A 15393-nucleotide genomic window follows, 5' to 3' on the forward strand; every position below is an offset into this window, starting at 1 on the left:
TTTTCTCTCTGGTCACTTGCTATATTGGGGCAGCTGTGTATTATAACAGAAGAAAGCCACATTTTGGAATCAGACAGAGAAGATCTGAGTTCCTTCTTTGCCCAGTATGAGCTACTTGACTTTGAGCAATTCACTTCTCTCAGAGTCCATTTTTGAGCTATCAAATGGAATCATGATAAAAATGCTGTCCCAACTTCACATGACAGAACAGCTGCCATGCAGTCCTCACATAGTGGATTCACATTAGGTCACTACCTCTTGCCATTAAAAATATCATCCTGGCTGGGCGTGGTGGCTCAAGCCTGTAATCCCAGCACTTTGGGAGGCCGAGGTAGGTGAATCACAAGGTCAAGAGATGGAGACCATCCTGGTCAACATGCAGAAACCCCGTCTCTACTAAAAATACAAAAAATTAGCTGGGTGTGGTAGCGCATGCCTGTAATCCCAGCTACTCAGGAGGCTGAGGCAGGAGAATTGCCTGAACCCAGGAGGCGGAGGTTGTGGTGAGCCGAGATCGCGCCATTGCACTCCAGCCTGGGTAACGAGCGAAACTCCGTCTCAAAAAAAAAAAAAAAAATATCATTCTAAGGCAATGCTGAGCCACGCCATACATGCAGATCTGATGGCTGCTTTGCAGCACCCTGGCCCTGGCAAGGTCAGCTATGGCAATACCCAGAAAGCATTTCCAGCCGCCCCCAGTACTGACGAAAGCCGCCCCCACCTAGGACTGCAGGACATCATCTTATTATGTTCCCTTTCCTGAAAAAACAAACAAAAAGGCTGTATTTTAAAATTACATGTTTTTCTATTAATACTTATTATGAAACAATTATAGTAATAATAAAGGGAATTTAAAAGAGAAATTTCTTACTGTTTTGTCATCTGATTTTTACAAATATGTCAGTGATTATTAATATGACCTTCATAAAGTTACATTAATAGGACAATAATAACAGTCTCAGGCAATGTGAATTTGCACATATAATTGTGTATATTTTTAATATAATATTTAAAATATGTTGTAAGATTCTAAATATTGTTTAATGGTCTTTTGATTATTCTTCAAATATCATTAATTTAAGGAATGTCCCTAAACATTTTCATGCATGTAGCTCTTTGATTCCTCTGAACAAGTCACTTAGGGTCAGTTCTGAGGAGTAAGACTGCTTCATCAAGGGACGGACTGTTTTCCCACTGTTTAGCCTCACAAAGAATGTGTCCTAAGTTCTTTGTAAGTAAAATTGATTCCTGTGCAGCTCATTTCCCCAGGTATTTCCGTAGCTCCTTTAAAGACACTGGCTTGGCCCCTGTGCACTGCAGGGAGCTGAAGCACCTGGAAACCTGAGCACCGGAGCTCAAGGTCAGCGGCTTCTATCAAGTCGGTGAGTGGCCGGCCCGGCCTTCCGGTCACCTCATCTGGACTCAGCCTTGGTCGGGCTTCTTCCTGTCTCTGGGACCTTGAACTCCATATCCTTAGAGTATTTGCTTTAGAAATGTATTATTGTATGCTCTTTCTCTGCCACTTGAGATCTAAATCTTTCTAGAAGTGTCTTGCTGGCTATACAAGCCAGGACCGTCTTTCTCAAGGAGCTGGGAGCCGGCCCTTCAAAATGTGGTCACTGGGAAGATGGCACCATCTCCTGTCCCCATGGAAGGCTGGGGCGCAGCCTTGGTGGGTGCCTGGCTCTAAGCTGGGAAACCACCTTCTGTCATGAAGATGGGAGCAGCTCTGCTTCTTTTCAGGAGGCCGATTAACAGACACTGATGGCCCCAATCTCCTTCCCAGCCCAACTCGCAGAAACCCTCTCACCCTCGGTTTCAGTAGAGCTGCGTTTGATCTCCCTCCCCCCGTCATAATATACTTGAATAAGGTCTTCTTGCCTTCTTCACCTTTAACTCGAGTCATGTCCTGACACGGCTTTAGGAAAATCATTTAGGAATTCTGCCTCTCAGTGTTGTCATTATCCAAACAGGACTACGCCGGAGACGCCTAGAACACGTTCGAGAACTCTTAATGTCCACCCGCGACGGACTCCCAGAACACCACCACTTCTAGCACGTAGAATAAGCAGGATTCGTGCTGAGCTTGGAAGCCAAGTGGGTCTGGGCGCATCCTGGCCTCTGCTTGGCTTCTGGAAGGTCCTCGTGCACTTGCTGCTTCTGAGTTCTCAGGTACAAAACAGAATTCTCCTGAGGTGCGGAGAGAATTAACTCAGGGACACCGCTACGCGCTTAGCGAGGCAACGAGGGAAGTGGACAATAAGGACAGTGCTCATTACCAAGATCCCCCAGGAAACACGGAAACAGGGACCTCCCCTGAAAACCCTAAGGCAGTATCTTCAGTTGCGAGGACCCACCCGTGCATGTCACTCCGGATGCTCTGAGGGTGCACGGTGCTTTTCTGCCATGCTGAACTGAGGCTGTTGGTCATTTCGCTCACGACCGCAATCAAGGCTGATTGACACAATTTCTCATCTGTTTTATGATGGGTGTTGAAATACAGAACACATAATTTTAAGAGCTGGGGAAAGTAACTTTTAGAGACGAGAAAGTATCAGAGAAAAAGCAAAATCACAACTTTCAGAATTTGATTTCAGGTCTCAATGTTAATGACTATACTTTGAAATGGTAATTATGGATATTTAAAGAATCTATATGAAAAAGTGCTAGTTCTTATGACACTCACATATCTATTTACGTTTTTGAAAATGAACTGAATGCATTTACCTTTAAATTTATGTATGCTCAATGATAAACAGCAATTAAACGTGTATAAAAGCAGGCAATACAATTTTGTAAGCACTATTTTAAAACTTCCAGATAGGACATTTCACTCACAGAATTTAATCTTTTTGAAAACATTGAATGTTATAGATTTATTATTATTATTTACCCCATTTTTCGTTCAATACCTTTGCCATAGCCATTCTACTGGCTAATTTCGTGATTTCATAAACACATCACAGAATATTTACTGATTAACATTTTTTTTACAGTCTTCCTGGGAAAATGAGGTGGCTCCATAGCTTAGCAATGAACCACACGTATAAGATACAACAATCTCTCAAAGACACCCCAGTGCTTAAAGAATGTCTCAGGTGCGCGGAAGGAGAATCCTCTGAAACAAGAGGGGGAGGAAGCAAAAATGTGCTGAGGAGGAGCCCACACAAAGGAAGGAAAAGGCCGAGAATCCTTCTACGAATTCCTCTGCGGAACTGTGAGGAATGAAATGGCATGCATATCACCTAATACCAAGAGGCTGAAGTTAACATAATGCTTCCTTTCTACCATTCTGAAAATAATGCAGTCCTGCTACAGATAATTTAGAAAACAGAATACTTTTCAAAATGAAAGCAACAACAGCTAGAAGACCCATCACTGAGAGAAAACCACAGTGAATACCTTATTCTATTTTCTTCCATTTTTTAATGAATATGCCTAGCACAGAAATGTTCACTTTCTGATCAATGACTTCATTTTTTGTATTGTTTATTACAACCTGTAATTAGGAGCCTTAATTCAAACACACCCGGCCTTTTCCTTCATCTCCTTCATTACCGTATTCAACAAAAATAGGAAGAGTGCAGAAAAATGTTGCCCAAATAAATGTTTCAAAAATGGGAAATCAATGTATCACTTGAAAATATTGTTATGGGAATGTATTTCCCTTGCACACGTTTCCATCAAAGGCCATCGGCTAGCCCTGCATTAAATTTCAAATAAAGCAACTACAGATAAAATTATTTTTGAGGGCATTTTCAATTCAAGAAAACAAACCAAACTTGGAAAGACGAATCTTTTTCCACAACGTCTAACTTCTGACTGATAACTCTTTAAGGTCAAATTCTCAGACTAAGAAGTGTGTATTTTAAACTTTCACTTAATAGACCATTTGTCTTTGTTTTGTGTACCTGCATGGAAAAGACACAGGCGGTTTGTTTACATGATGCACTGAGTCACGCACATGCCAGGACACGGTGGTGCCAGGACACGTGGCACCCAGACATGGTGAGCGAGCATGTCATCGCCTTGCTGTGGAGATCCCTCTGGGGTCACGTGGGCTGGGGCCTGGGCCGGGGCCATGTGGCACCTCCAGGCTCTGGGCAGCACCGCCAGTAAGGGGTATGCCCTGGAGTGAGGCCCAGTCCCTACCTACCCTAGGTACCACCACCAGGAAACTGGCCAGACCCTGGGGAAAATCTGTATGTGGTTTGTTGAAAATGATTTCAACAGTAGCAGCAGCAACAAAAACTAACATTCCTGGAATAAATTATTGTCAGTCAACATCTCAAAACACAAACAAACACCACATGCCACATACACACAGACACCCCCAGCATCCTTTCACCTGCCTTAGTGAACGACAGAATGGCAGCTAGAATCCAGGTGCCGGGAGGACGGGGGATGGGTCCAGGTCGCCACATTATTTTACTGTTTCAGATTTTACGATTTCAATGGACCATGCGGAACCACAATTCTCTCATCCTACAAGCCCAAGGGGTATCTTATTTGGATGTAAGTATCCACAGCGTGAAAGATACCCACCTTGTGAACTTTAAACAGCACCTCACAGAGGTAATAGGTCCTTTCTGCTCGTACCCAGTCGAATGTGCTCACCTGAAAGAAACAGAAGATGTCCCATGAAAAGCAGCATGCTACTTTCAGCTGAAAAATCTGAAAATTTACAATAGTGTCACTGCGTGTGTTTCCACCTCAATTAGATCCTAACCCCATGAGTATAATGGGCAGCACTGAACTCTGCGTCCTGCTGTGACTTTTGATGAGTCACCACATCCTCATCTCTGTCACTTTGTGGCAAATATAATAGATCCACTATCGACAGGAGAATGTCTGTTTCCTTCCATCGTATCTTAGATTATGTAGATATCTGTGATACCTTATCTATCACACACAAATGCGCTTACCTTAGAAAATCATGTTGGATTCCTTCTAGGTTAAATTAGGGATTAATTTTAGGTAACATTTAATGCATGTGAAAGTGAATTTTGCTGGAGTATAAAAATAGACACAAAATACCACGTAGACAGTCTTTTGCTTTTTAGAAGTAAATGGGTTCTATTTTAGAAACGAATGAAAAATGTACTAACCAACTTAATCGAATACACTTTTCATTGATCTGACCGGTTGTAGTTCACAATTAAACAGTAATAATGACCACAATAATCTCTTTTGACTGAGCTGTACAGTTTACAATTCAAGCTCATATATATAACCTCTAAGTTAAAATATTTCATGCAGAAAAATCTAAAACATTCAACAGTGTAACAAATTTGATGTTTTCATTGCTGATTCTGCACCTATTCCTTCAGCCAGTAAAAATAATCAAAAGTGCACTAAACTGTGTCCTTGAACTATTTAAATTATCTTGTCTTTAATTAACTGGTACCTTTCGGTAATCCTCAAACCAAAGTTCTGAAGACATTTTTAAAGTCATCACAACTGAAATGTGAAAAATCACACAAATAGCTTTCCACTTAATATTTAATTACCTGAGAGTCAACTCGTTGCTACTGTGATTTAAGCAATAAAATGGTAAGTAAAGGGAACAGTTTGAAAGTGAGAATGGCCACTTAGAATACTCACTTTTGGATCTAGTATTCAAGCGAAAGAGTGACATCTTGAATTTGCTACAGACAGTTTCAGGTGCTTGAGAGTTAAAAAGCCAAAGACTGCAGCACCCTTTCTCTGGAGAGCCGGGAGCCACACTCACGGAGGCCTGAGGTAAAACATCACCCTGAATTCCGCAGACCTGCCGGCTGATTCCTAAACACTGCACCTGCCTCTGCCTCTCCACTCCTCCCGTTCCCACCATGGCCAGTGTTTTACGGAACTAGCTTGGGTCAGAGCTCAGGTGCTCATTTGATTACTGGAAAAATACATGATGATGGAGCTACCATTTTCAACCTCCCAGTTACAACAATGCTGCTTATTCGGAAACTATCACTATAAAGGCAAAAAGAAACCCACCAAACACCCTATTCAGAGAAATCTACCCACTAAACACCCTATTCAGAGACACCTTCCCACTAAACACCCTAATTAGAGACACCTACTCACTAAACACCGTATTCAGAGACACCTTCCCACTAAACACCCTATTCAGAGACACCTTCCCACTACACACCCTATTCAGAGACACCTTCCCACTAAACACCCTATTCAGAGACACCTTCCCACTAAACACCCTAATTAGAGACACCTACTCACTAAACACCGTATTCAGAGACACCTTCCCACTAAACACCCTATTCAGAGACACCTTCCCACTAAACACCCTATTCAGAGACACCTTCCCACTAAACACCCTAATTAGAGACACCTACTCACTAAACACCGTATTCAGAGACACCTTCCCACTAAACACCCTATTCAGAGACACCTTCCCACTAAACACCGTATTCAGAGACACCTTCCCACTAAACACCCTATTCAGAGACACCTTCCCACTAAACACCCTAATTAGAGACACCTACTCACTAAACACCGTATTCAGAGACACCTTCCCACTAAACACCCTATTCAGAGACACCTTCCCACTAAACACCCTATTCAGAGACACCTTCCCACTACACACCCTATTCAGAGACACCTTCCCACTACACACCCTACTCAGAGACATCTACCCACTAAACATCCTACTCAGAGACACCTTCCCACTAAACACCCTATTCAGAGAAATCTACCCACTAAACACCCTATTCAGAGACACCTACTCACTAAACACCCTATTCAGACATCTACCCACTAAACACCCTATTCAGAGACTTTTTCCTTTTTTTTTTTGAGATGGAGTTTCGCTCTTGTTACCCAGGCTGGAGTGCAATGGCGCAATCTCGGCTCACCGCAACCTCCACCTCCTGGGTTCAGGCAATTCTCCTGCCTCAGCCTCCTGAGTAGCTGGGATTACAGGCACGTGCCACCGTGCCCAGCTAATTTTTTTTTGCATTTTTAGTAGAGTCGGGGTTTCACCATGTTGACCAGGATGGTCTCGATCTCTTGACCTCATGATCCACCCGCCTCAGCCTCCCAAAGTGCTGGGATTACAGGCATGAGCCACCGCGCCCGGCTGTGACTTCTTCCTTTTAACAGTTCCATGTTGCTGTAAATATACCTTATACATATTCATGGTTTTATACTTTTCAAAACGTAATTTGTAATGTCAGCATCATCCCATGCCACTGAATGTTATTCAAAAATACAACTATTAGTACTGCGTAGAATTTCCGTGTGGGGTTTTGGTTTTCGTCAGCTTTACCTCTGTGATGGGTATCATGGATTGCGCTGTTTTCCCCACTGTCACAGTCCCTTGTTGACGAAAGTGTCATGAGGTGGTGCATGACTGTACACACACCTGTGCGCACACACACACACAGTCCATTGATGACGGAAGTATGAGGTGGTGCGTGACTGTACACACACCTGTGCACACACACACACAGTCCATTGTTGACAAAAGTGTGATGTGGTGCATGACTGTACACACACCTGCACACACACACACACGGTCACCGTATTATGTCACACTGAATGCTTACTAGTCTGTCATCAGTATGTGGCAGAGCAGCAGGGACTGGAGTCCTGTCCTAAGACAAGGCTTGCAGGAGGCAGTGCTCTTTGTGGTCTGCAGAGGCAGGTCCAGTCTCTTCCACCTTCCGCTGTATGCATCATCTGTTTACTAACCGCCTGTTCGTCCCTGTGGCGTCTGCTGGTTTTGCTGTAGTCCCGCCTTCCTTCTACTCTTTTCTTCCTCCTGCCAGTGGCTGTCTCCCCCTGGGGATCCCTTCCCTGCTCCCGGAGCTATAACTGTGCCCCTAGCCCAGGGAGGCGAGGTGCAGTCAGTCTGCACACACTTCAGGCCAGAATTCTCACTGTCTTCACCACCATGACTGAGTCAGGGAAGAGAACGTGCCTCGATTGGAGACACAGGTCAGAAGGTGCTCAGCCTTCGGATGGAACCACTGCTATTGTGGACCTGAAGGAAATGCTGCCACTCTGAGAGCTGTGGGAAGCTCCCTTGAGCCACGTGGACTTGATGAGTGTGGATGTATCCACACTGGCTCCCGGCTGTGACAATGCACCACAAGATTGCAGGAGTTAGGAACAGGGAAGTGGGGGGTGGTGAAGGGCACAGGCTACTCCCCACCTTCCACTCAGTTTCCCATAAATCTAAAATCATCCAAAACACAAGTTTGTTCATTAAAAACGAAAAAAAGAATCAGGTCTTTCTCTTCATTTACCTGAATCTCATGGCTTCTTAAGGGCTCAGCTCAGTCCCAGCTCCGAGGACTTCCCTGACAGTCCCTGCAGGACTCCTTCCTGCCTCCCAAGTCCTGCTGTGGGCTCCCACCATGACACACAGTCGCGGTGCCTTCATGTTAGTGATCCTTTCTGTACCACATGACACTTCCATCATCAATGGACTGTGTGTATGTGTGCATGCATGCACAGGTGTGTGTAGTCATGCACATCATGACACTTTTGTCAACCGTGTGTGTGTGCGCAGGTGTGTGTACAGTCATGCACCACATCACACTTTTGTCAACAATGGACTGTGTGTGTGTGTGCACAGGTGTGTGTACAGTCATGCACCACATCACACTTTTGTCAACAATGGACTCTGTGTGTGTGTGTGTGTGTGTGCATGCACAGGTGTGTGTAGTCATGCACATCATGACACTTTTGTCAACCGTGTGTGTGTGTGCACAGGTGTGTGTACAGTCACGCACCACCTCATACTTCCGTCATCAATGGACTGTGTGTGTGCGCACAGGTGTGTGTACAGTCATGCACCACCTCGTACTTCCATCAATGGACTGTGTGTGTGTGTGCGCACAGGTGTGTGTACAGTCACGCACCACCTCATACTTCCGTCATCAATGGACTGTGTGTGTTGGTGCACAGGTGTGTGTACAGTCATGCACCACCTCATACTTCCGTCAATGGACTGTGTGTGTGTGCACAGGTGTGTGTACAGTCATGCACCACATCATACTTCCGTCATCAATGGACTGTGTGTGTGTGTGCGCACAGGTGTGTGTACAGTCATGTACCACCTCATACTTCTGTCATCAATGGACTGTGTGTGTGTGTGCGCACAGGTGTGTGTACAGTCATGCACCACATCATACTTCCGTCATCGATGGACTGTGTGTGTGTGTGCGCACAGGTGTGTGTACAGTCATGTACCACCTCATACTTCTGTCATCAATGGACTGTGTGTGTGTGTGTGCACAGGTGTGTGTACAGTCATGCACCACCTCATACTTCCGTCATCAATGGACTGTGTGTGTGTGTGTGCACAGGTGTGTGTACAGTCATGTACCACATCATACTTCCGTCATCAATGGACTGTGTGTGTGCGCACAGGTGTGTGTACAGTCATGCACCACCTCGTACTTCCGTCATCAATGGACTGTGTGTGTGCGCACAGGTGTGTGTACAGTCATGCACCACCTCGTACTTCCGTCAATGGACTGTGTGTGTGTGTGCGCACAGGTGTGTGTACAGTCACGCACCACCTCATACTTCCGTCATCAATGGACTGTGTGTGTGTGTGCACAGGTGTGTGTACAGTCATGCACCACCTCATACTTCCGTCAATGGACTGTGTGTGTGTGCACAGGTGTGTGTACAGTCATGCACCACATCATACTTCCGTCATCAATGGACTGTGTGTGTGTGCGCACAAGTGTGTGTACAGTCATGCACCACATCATACTTCTGTCATCAATGGACTGTGTGTGTGTGTGTGTGTGCGCACAGGTGTGTGTACAGTCATGCACCACCTCATACTTCTGTCAATGGACTGTGTGTGTGTGTGCGCACAGGTGTGTGTACAGTCATGCACCACCTCATACTTCCGTCATCAATGGACTGTGTGTGTGTGTGCGCACAGGTGTGTGTACAGTCATGCACCACATCATACTTCCGTCATCAATGGACTGTGTGTGTGTGTGTGTGCACAAGTGTGTGTACAGTCATGCACCACATCATACTTCCGTCATCAATGGACTGTGTGTGTGTGTGCACAGGTGTGTGTACAGTCACGCACCACCTCATACTTCCGTCATCAATGGACTGTGTGTGTGTGTGTGCACAGGTGTGTGTACAGTCATGTACCACCTCATACTTCTGTCAATGGACTGTGTGTGTGTGTGCGCACAGGTGTGTTTACAGTCACGCACCACCTCATACTTCCGTCAATGGACTGTGTGTGTGTGTGCGCACAGGTGTGTGTACAGTCATGCACCACATCATACTTCCGTCATCAATGGACTGTGTGTGTGTGCACAGGTGTGTGTACAGTCATGCACCACATCATACTTCCGTCAATGGACTGTGTGTGTGTGTGCACAGGTGTGTATACAGTCATGCACCACCTCATACTTCCGTCATCAATGGACTGTGTGTGTGTGTGTGCACAGGTGTGTGTACAGTCACGCACCACCTCATACTTCCGTCATCAATGGACTGTGTTTGTGTGCACAGGTGTGTGTACAGTCACGCACCACCTCATACTTCCGTCATCAATGGACTGTGTGTGTGTGCGCACAAGTGTGTGTATAGTCATGCACCACATCATACTTCTGTCATCAATGGACTGTGTGTGTGCGCGCACAGGTGTGTGTACAGTCATGCACCACCTCATGACACTTTTGTCAACAAGGGACTGCATAGGCTGCAGTGACCTCACGGGTTCTAATGGAGCATAGACAGAAACCCATCGACGGAACTTGGTACTGGCCTCGCAGATCGACTACAGGAGGAGACTCATCATCAGTAACGGGGCTGGAACATTTGGCTTTCTATATGAAAATACACATAAATAGAAACATACAGGTCATCTAGGTTTCTGTAAGTATACCCTATGATGTTTGCACAATGACAAAATTGCCCAACTATGCATTTTCCAGAATGTATACCTGTCCCAAAGCAGTGTGTGGCTATACATACGTATGTGTATTAATACATATAGTTACATATATAGCTTTTTACACACACACACACACACACAAGAAGATTAATGTGAAGTTATAAATTGGAGGTGTGCGCAGTCCATGACGCAGTGGCGATACTGAAATCCTGAAGTGCTGATCTGAAGCTGGCATTCCTGGCATGTTTGTGCCATGCCTGAGTGTGGCCAGGCATCACCTGCCAATGCAGATTCCTGTGCCCCATCTGAGCGAATCAGATTTAGCAAGTCTGGAGTGAGGCTCAGAGATCCTGACTTTTTATTTTAAAGAAATTTACTGCTGATGAATCAATCTGACTCCCAAAAGTACGCATGGCCAGTCTCTGGGTCCCTGTTAGTGAGGTCAAGTCTCACATCTGCACCAGACCTGCCACATCGGAGCCTGTGTTTTCAGGAAGAATTCCCAGGTGATTACAACGCACACCGGTGTTATTGCTGTTTCACGAGGGGACTCTGATGTGATGGCCTTCAGGGAAAACCGCCTGAGGATAAGAAGCCTGACAGCTTTTAAAAGGCAAGGAAGACTGAAAGTGGGGGGAAGCAGGCATTGTGAAGTGCAAAGCAGAAGCCTCGCCGTTCATCATACAAATTCCTTACTTGTAGACGACTGACTCCATGCCATGCCTCCGGAAATCCATGGCTCCCTACTGCAGTCACCATGGCTGATTTTACATGATTTTCCAAGACTGCACCTCTCACGTTAAAAGAGGCGAAACCCTTAAGAGGTCCATGCAGTGCGAGCCACTCCGAGGCACTTTATCAGCTGATTTTCTCTGAAGAATGGTTTTGCATGTTGGGAGAGAGTTCCGCTGGCCCTATCATCACGCTTCTTCCCCAGAGCAGTGACTCAAAACCCCAGCAAGGAAACACGAGGCTGATTCCTGGATTCCTCCAGACCAGCACAGAACAAGAGAGAGAACCAAGCTTTGTGAGATGGTCGACAAGGTGGGCGGTCTTGTAACTGTGTATCATCACTACATTTTTCCAAATAATGACCATTGACAATTTTCTAAGTATCTGACCACATCTGGCTTGAAACAGAGCCGAAATTGTAGATTACAAGGTGCCGTATCTAGGTGCATTTGAATATTATTGTAGAGCAATGAAAACGTGGCCCCAGAACATTATAGTTTGCTACATCTACAAATCTTCATTTGAATTATTTTTCTTTTCTTTTCTTTTTTTTTTTTTTGAGACGGAGTTTCGCTCTTTTCACCCAGGCTGGAGTGCAATGGCACGATCTCAGCTCACTGCAACCTCTGCCTCCTGGGTTCAGGCAATTCTCCTGCCTCAGCCTCCTGAGTAGCTGGGATTACAGGCATGCGCCACCACGCCCAGCTAATTTTTTGTATCTTTAGTAGAGACGGGGTTTCACCATGTTGACCAGGATGGTCTCGATCTCTTGACCTCGTGATCCACCAGCCTCGGCCTCCCAAAGTGCTGGGGTTACAGGCGTGAGCCACCGCACCTGGCCTGAATTATTTTTCTAAGAAATACTTTTAATGATAGAATACACCTAATTGATATTCTTAAAATTGCTGCTAATATTTCTTACATATACATAGGCAGTTGCTACATCGTTGATATGTTAATGCCATACAATTCTGTAAAATTGATTTTACAAGTTATTTTAACACACTTTAATGATGTTTGAAAACAGAAACAATGGAAACATCTTTTGGATTCCAGCGTACAAATCAGAAATAAATACTCTGGGTAACGAAGGAGGGGAGGTTGTGTGAGAAGGAGTTGAGAGTCCTGGCTTTAATCCCAGCTCTTCCAGCATCTCCTGGGGCATGGGAAAGACAGAGGCTAGGACCCCCCAGGGTGGGCTGGGCCCTCCTCAGCAGAGCAACTGAGCTGTGAAACATGGACCTGCTCCATCCACACCCCCATTCCTCCTTTCCATTCTTCCATCCCGTTTCCCTTCTGATATGCTTTGGTCTGTGTCCCTGCTCAAATCTCATGTCAAATTATAATCCTCAGTGTTGGAGATGGAGCCTGGTGGGAGGTGACCAGATCACAGGGGTGGATTTGCCTTTTGCTGATGTTCTTGTAATAGAGTTCTCAAGAGATCTGACTGTTTAAAAGTGGGTGACATCTTCCCCCTCCCTCCCCTCCCCTTTCTCTGGCCATGTGAGATGTGCCTACTTCCCCTTTGCCTTCTGCCACGATTGTAAGTTTCCTGAAGCCTCCCTAGACACAGTTCCTGGGCAGCCTGTGGCGCTGTGGGCCAAGCAAACCTCTTTTCTTTATGAAATGCCCAGTATTGGGCATTTCTTTACAGCAACGTAAGCGTGGACTAACACATCTTCTTTTCTCTCTCCTCCTTCAATATTCTTCCTCTTCCGCATCTTCAACCAGCCCAAAAGCCATCGTTTAAAGAAGAACTTTATCTTTTAGTTTTTCCCAAGTTGTCATGATCATCTTTGGGGCCTTGTAAAATTCACCGACATTTTCTGATGTAGACTGCTGAGAATCAAGGCTCTGTGAATATGTCTACATCATTGCATCGTGAGGGCTTTCTGAGCAAAGCTTACTGGCACCGGAGTGAAGGGCGATGGTGTGGGAGCCAGCAACAGTGAATCATTCAGGGACATTTCACCCGGATCGCCCCAGAAGCCTTTGGTTTACATTCCAAAGTGTGATGGGGCAGAGACCTCTCCGGAGAGAGGACTGGTTGGCCTCAGTAAGAGGGAGTCTCACCTTCTGTGGGAAGGAGGGTGGGTGGGTGCCCAGCTTCCTGTTAGAGCTCTGAGAGTCATGGCCCTGGGTGCTTCTCCTGTGGCTCACACCCCTGCATGTGCAGAACTCTGGGGTGAGGTTCTGGTGAACCAGCGCTGAGACATTATGTGAGCAATGAGCAACTCTCATCCAAAAACTCATGTTTCATCATGTCAGGATAAAATAAACTTAAAATATCGATATTAAAATCTTAGCAAAAGGTTTAGATTTGGGCAAAGTAAGACTGCTATTGGCAAATTGCCATCAGTGCCAGGATATAAAATGTCAGGCCAGAAAAAATGTTAATAAATTATAAATATTTAGATGTGAATTCATTCACCATATTGCGTGTGTTGATTTTACGATGAGAAGTTGCTGAATATTAATAGACAATTTTGTCTGTTAGAGTCATTGCTTTTAGAGTTTTTTTTTTTTTTTTTTGAAGAGAAGTTTTGCTCTTGTCGCCCAGGCTGGAGTACAAATACGAAGGGCTGATTTCTCCTTGATGGTCTCTTTAGAGAGGATTTGATGCCCTCTGCAAAACACGGAGCCCACCACCCAGCATCCACGGGCTCCAGTGCGTACTTTACGGATTACTCAGCCCGCAGTCGGGCAGCACCTTCTCTACGTCAGAGGCGATGCTGGACGCAGTGCAGGCAGCAGGAGCCCGGCGCGGGCAGCTCCCAGGTACACGGAAGCCAAGCCGCATTTCCAGTGTTTTATCAAAAGAGAAAACCTCCACAGAAATCATCCTTCGTTAATCTCCCTACAATCCTCGGTAGGCATTTATGGTCCTTTATTCTCATTTTACAGGTGGCATTTAGTAATGACAGTTGGAGATCACCATAAATTTATAAACCCTGTGAAGTCGTTAGAGAGTATGCAGATAAAACAAGTCCATTCAGTCAAACGTTTGGGTTGAATATTCATAGAAACCTGCACCTTCTGTTGTCCACTGAAAAAGACACAAATTATCCAGATCCAGAAGAAACGAGCGGCTTCTTCCTTGTGGATCATCAAGGGTCCAGTTAGGTGGACTTTGGGTGCTCTCTGCGCACTGGGCTTCTCCAAACTTTACATGGACACCCAGGTCTCGTCCCTGAACTCATGACAGGTGGATCCAACTCTACTCAAAAACCTCCCTTTAGATATTTTTAAACATTTCCAACTTATAAAGACGCAGCTCTCACCAATGCACTCACCCCACAGCTCCCATCTCAGCAAACAACAGCCAGAGTCCCTCCTCTCATGTCCACACACAGTCCACCAGCACACCAGGGTCTGCGCGTGTGTGCATGGTCTGCGTGTTTGTGTTTGCATGTGTGTGCTATATGCGCAAGTGGTGTGCGTGGGTGTGGTGTGTGCTGTGTGCACGAGTGGTATGTGCATGTGGTGTGCATGAGTGTGGTGAGTGTGATGTATGCCTGAGTGGTATGCACATGTGTGGTGTGCACATGTGGTATGTGCACATGTGGTATGTGTGTGGTGTGTGCGTTGTGTGGTGTGTATGCACGTGATATGTGTGTGTGGTGTGCACGAGTGGTGTGTGCATGTGGTGTGCATGAATGTGGTGAGTGTGATGTATGCCTGAGTGGTATGCACATGTGTGGTGTGCACATGTGGTATGTGCACATGTGGTGTGTGTGTGGTGTGTGCGTTGTGTGGTGTGTGTGCAC

General features: G+C 45.6%; 1 protein-coding gene across 1 annotated transcript in view; it reads right to left on the bottom strand.

The window, feature by feature from the left end:
* The window catches only part of SNTG2 (syntrophin gamma 2), a 351728-nt gene that overhangs the window by 66978 nt on the left and 269357 nt on the right, over positions 1-15393 (bottom strand). The window contains exon 13 of the mRNA XM_054245265.2: positions 4546-4617. Coding sequence (XP_054101240.2) covers positions 4546-4617 — 72 coding nt within the window. The remainder of the gene's footprint in view (positions 1-4545; positions 4618-15393) is intronic.

Source organism: Callithrix jacchus, chromosome 14 (genome assembly GCF_049354715.1).
Source record: "Callithrix jacchus isolate 240 chromosome 14, calJac240_pri, whole genome shotgun sequence".
NCBI classification, from domain to species: domain Eukaryota; kingdom Metazoa; phylum Chordata; class Mammalia; order Primates; family Cebidae; genus Callithrix; species Callithrix jacchus.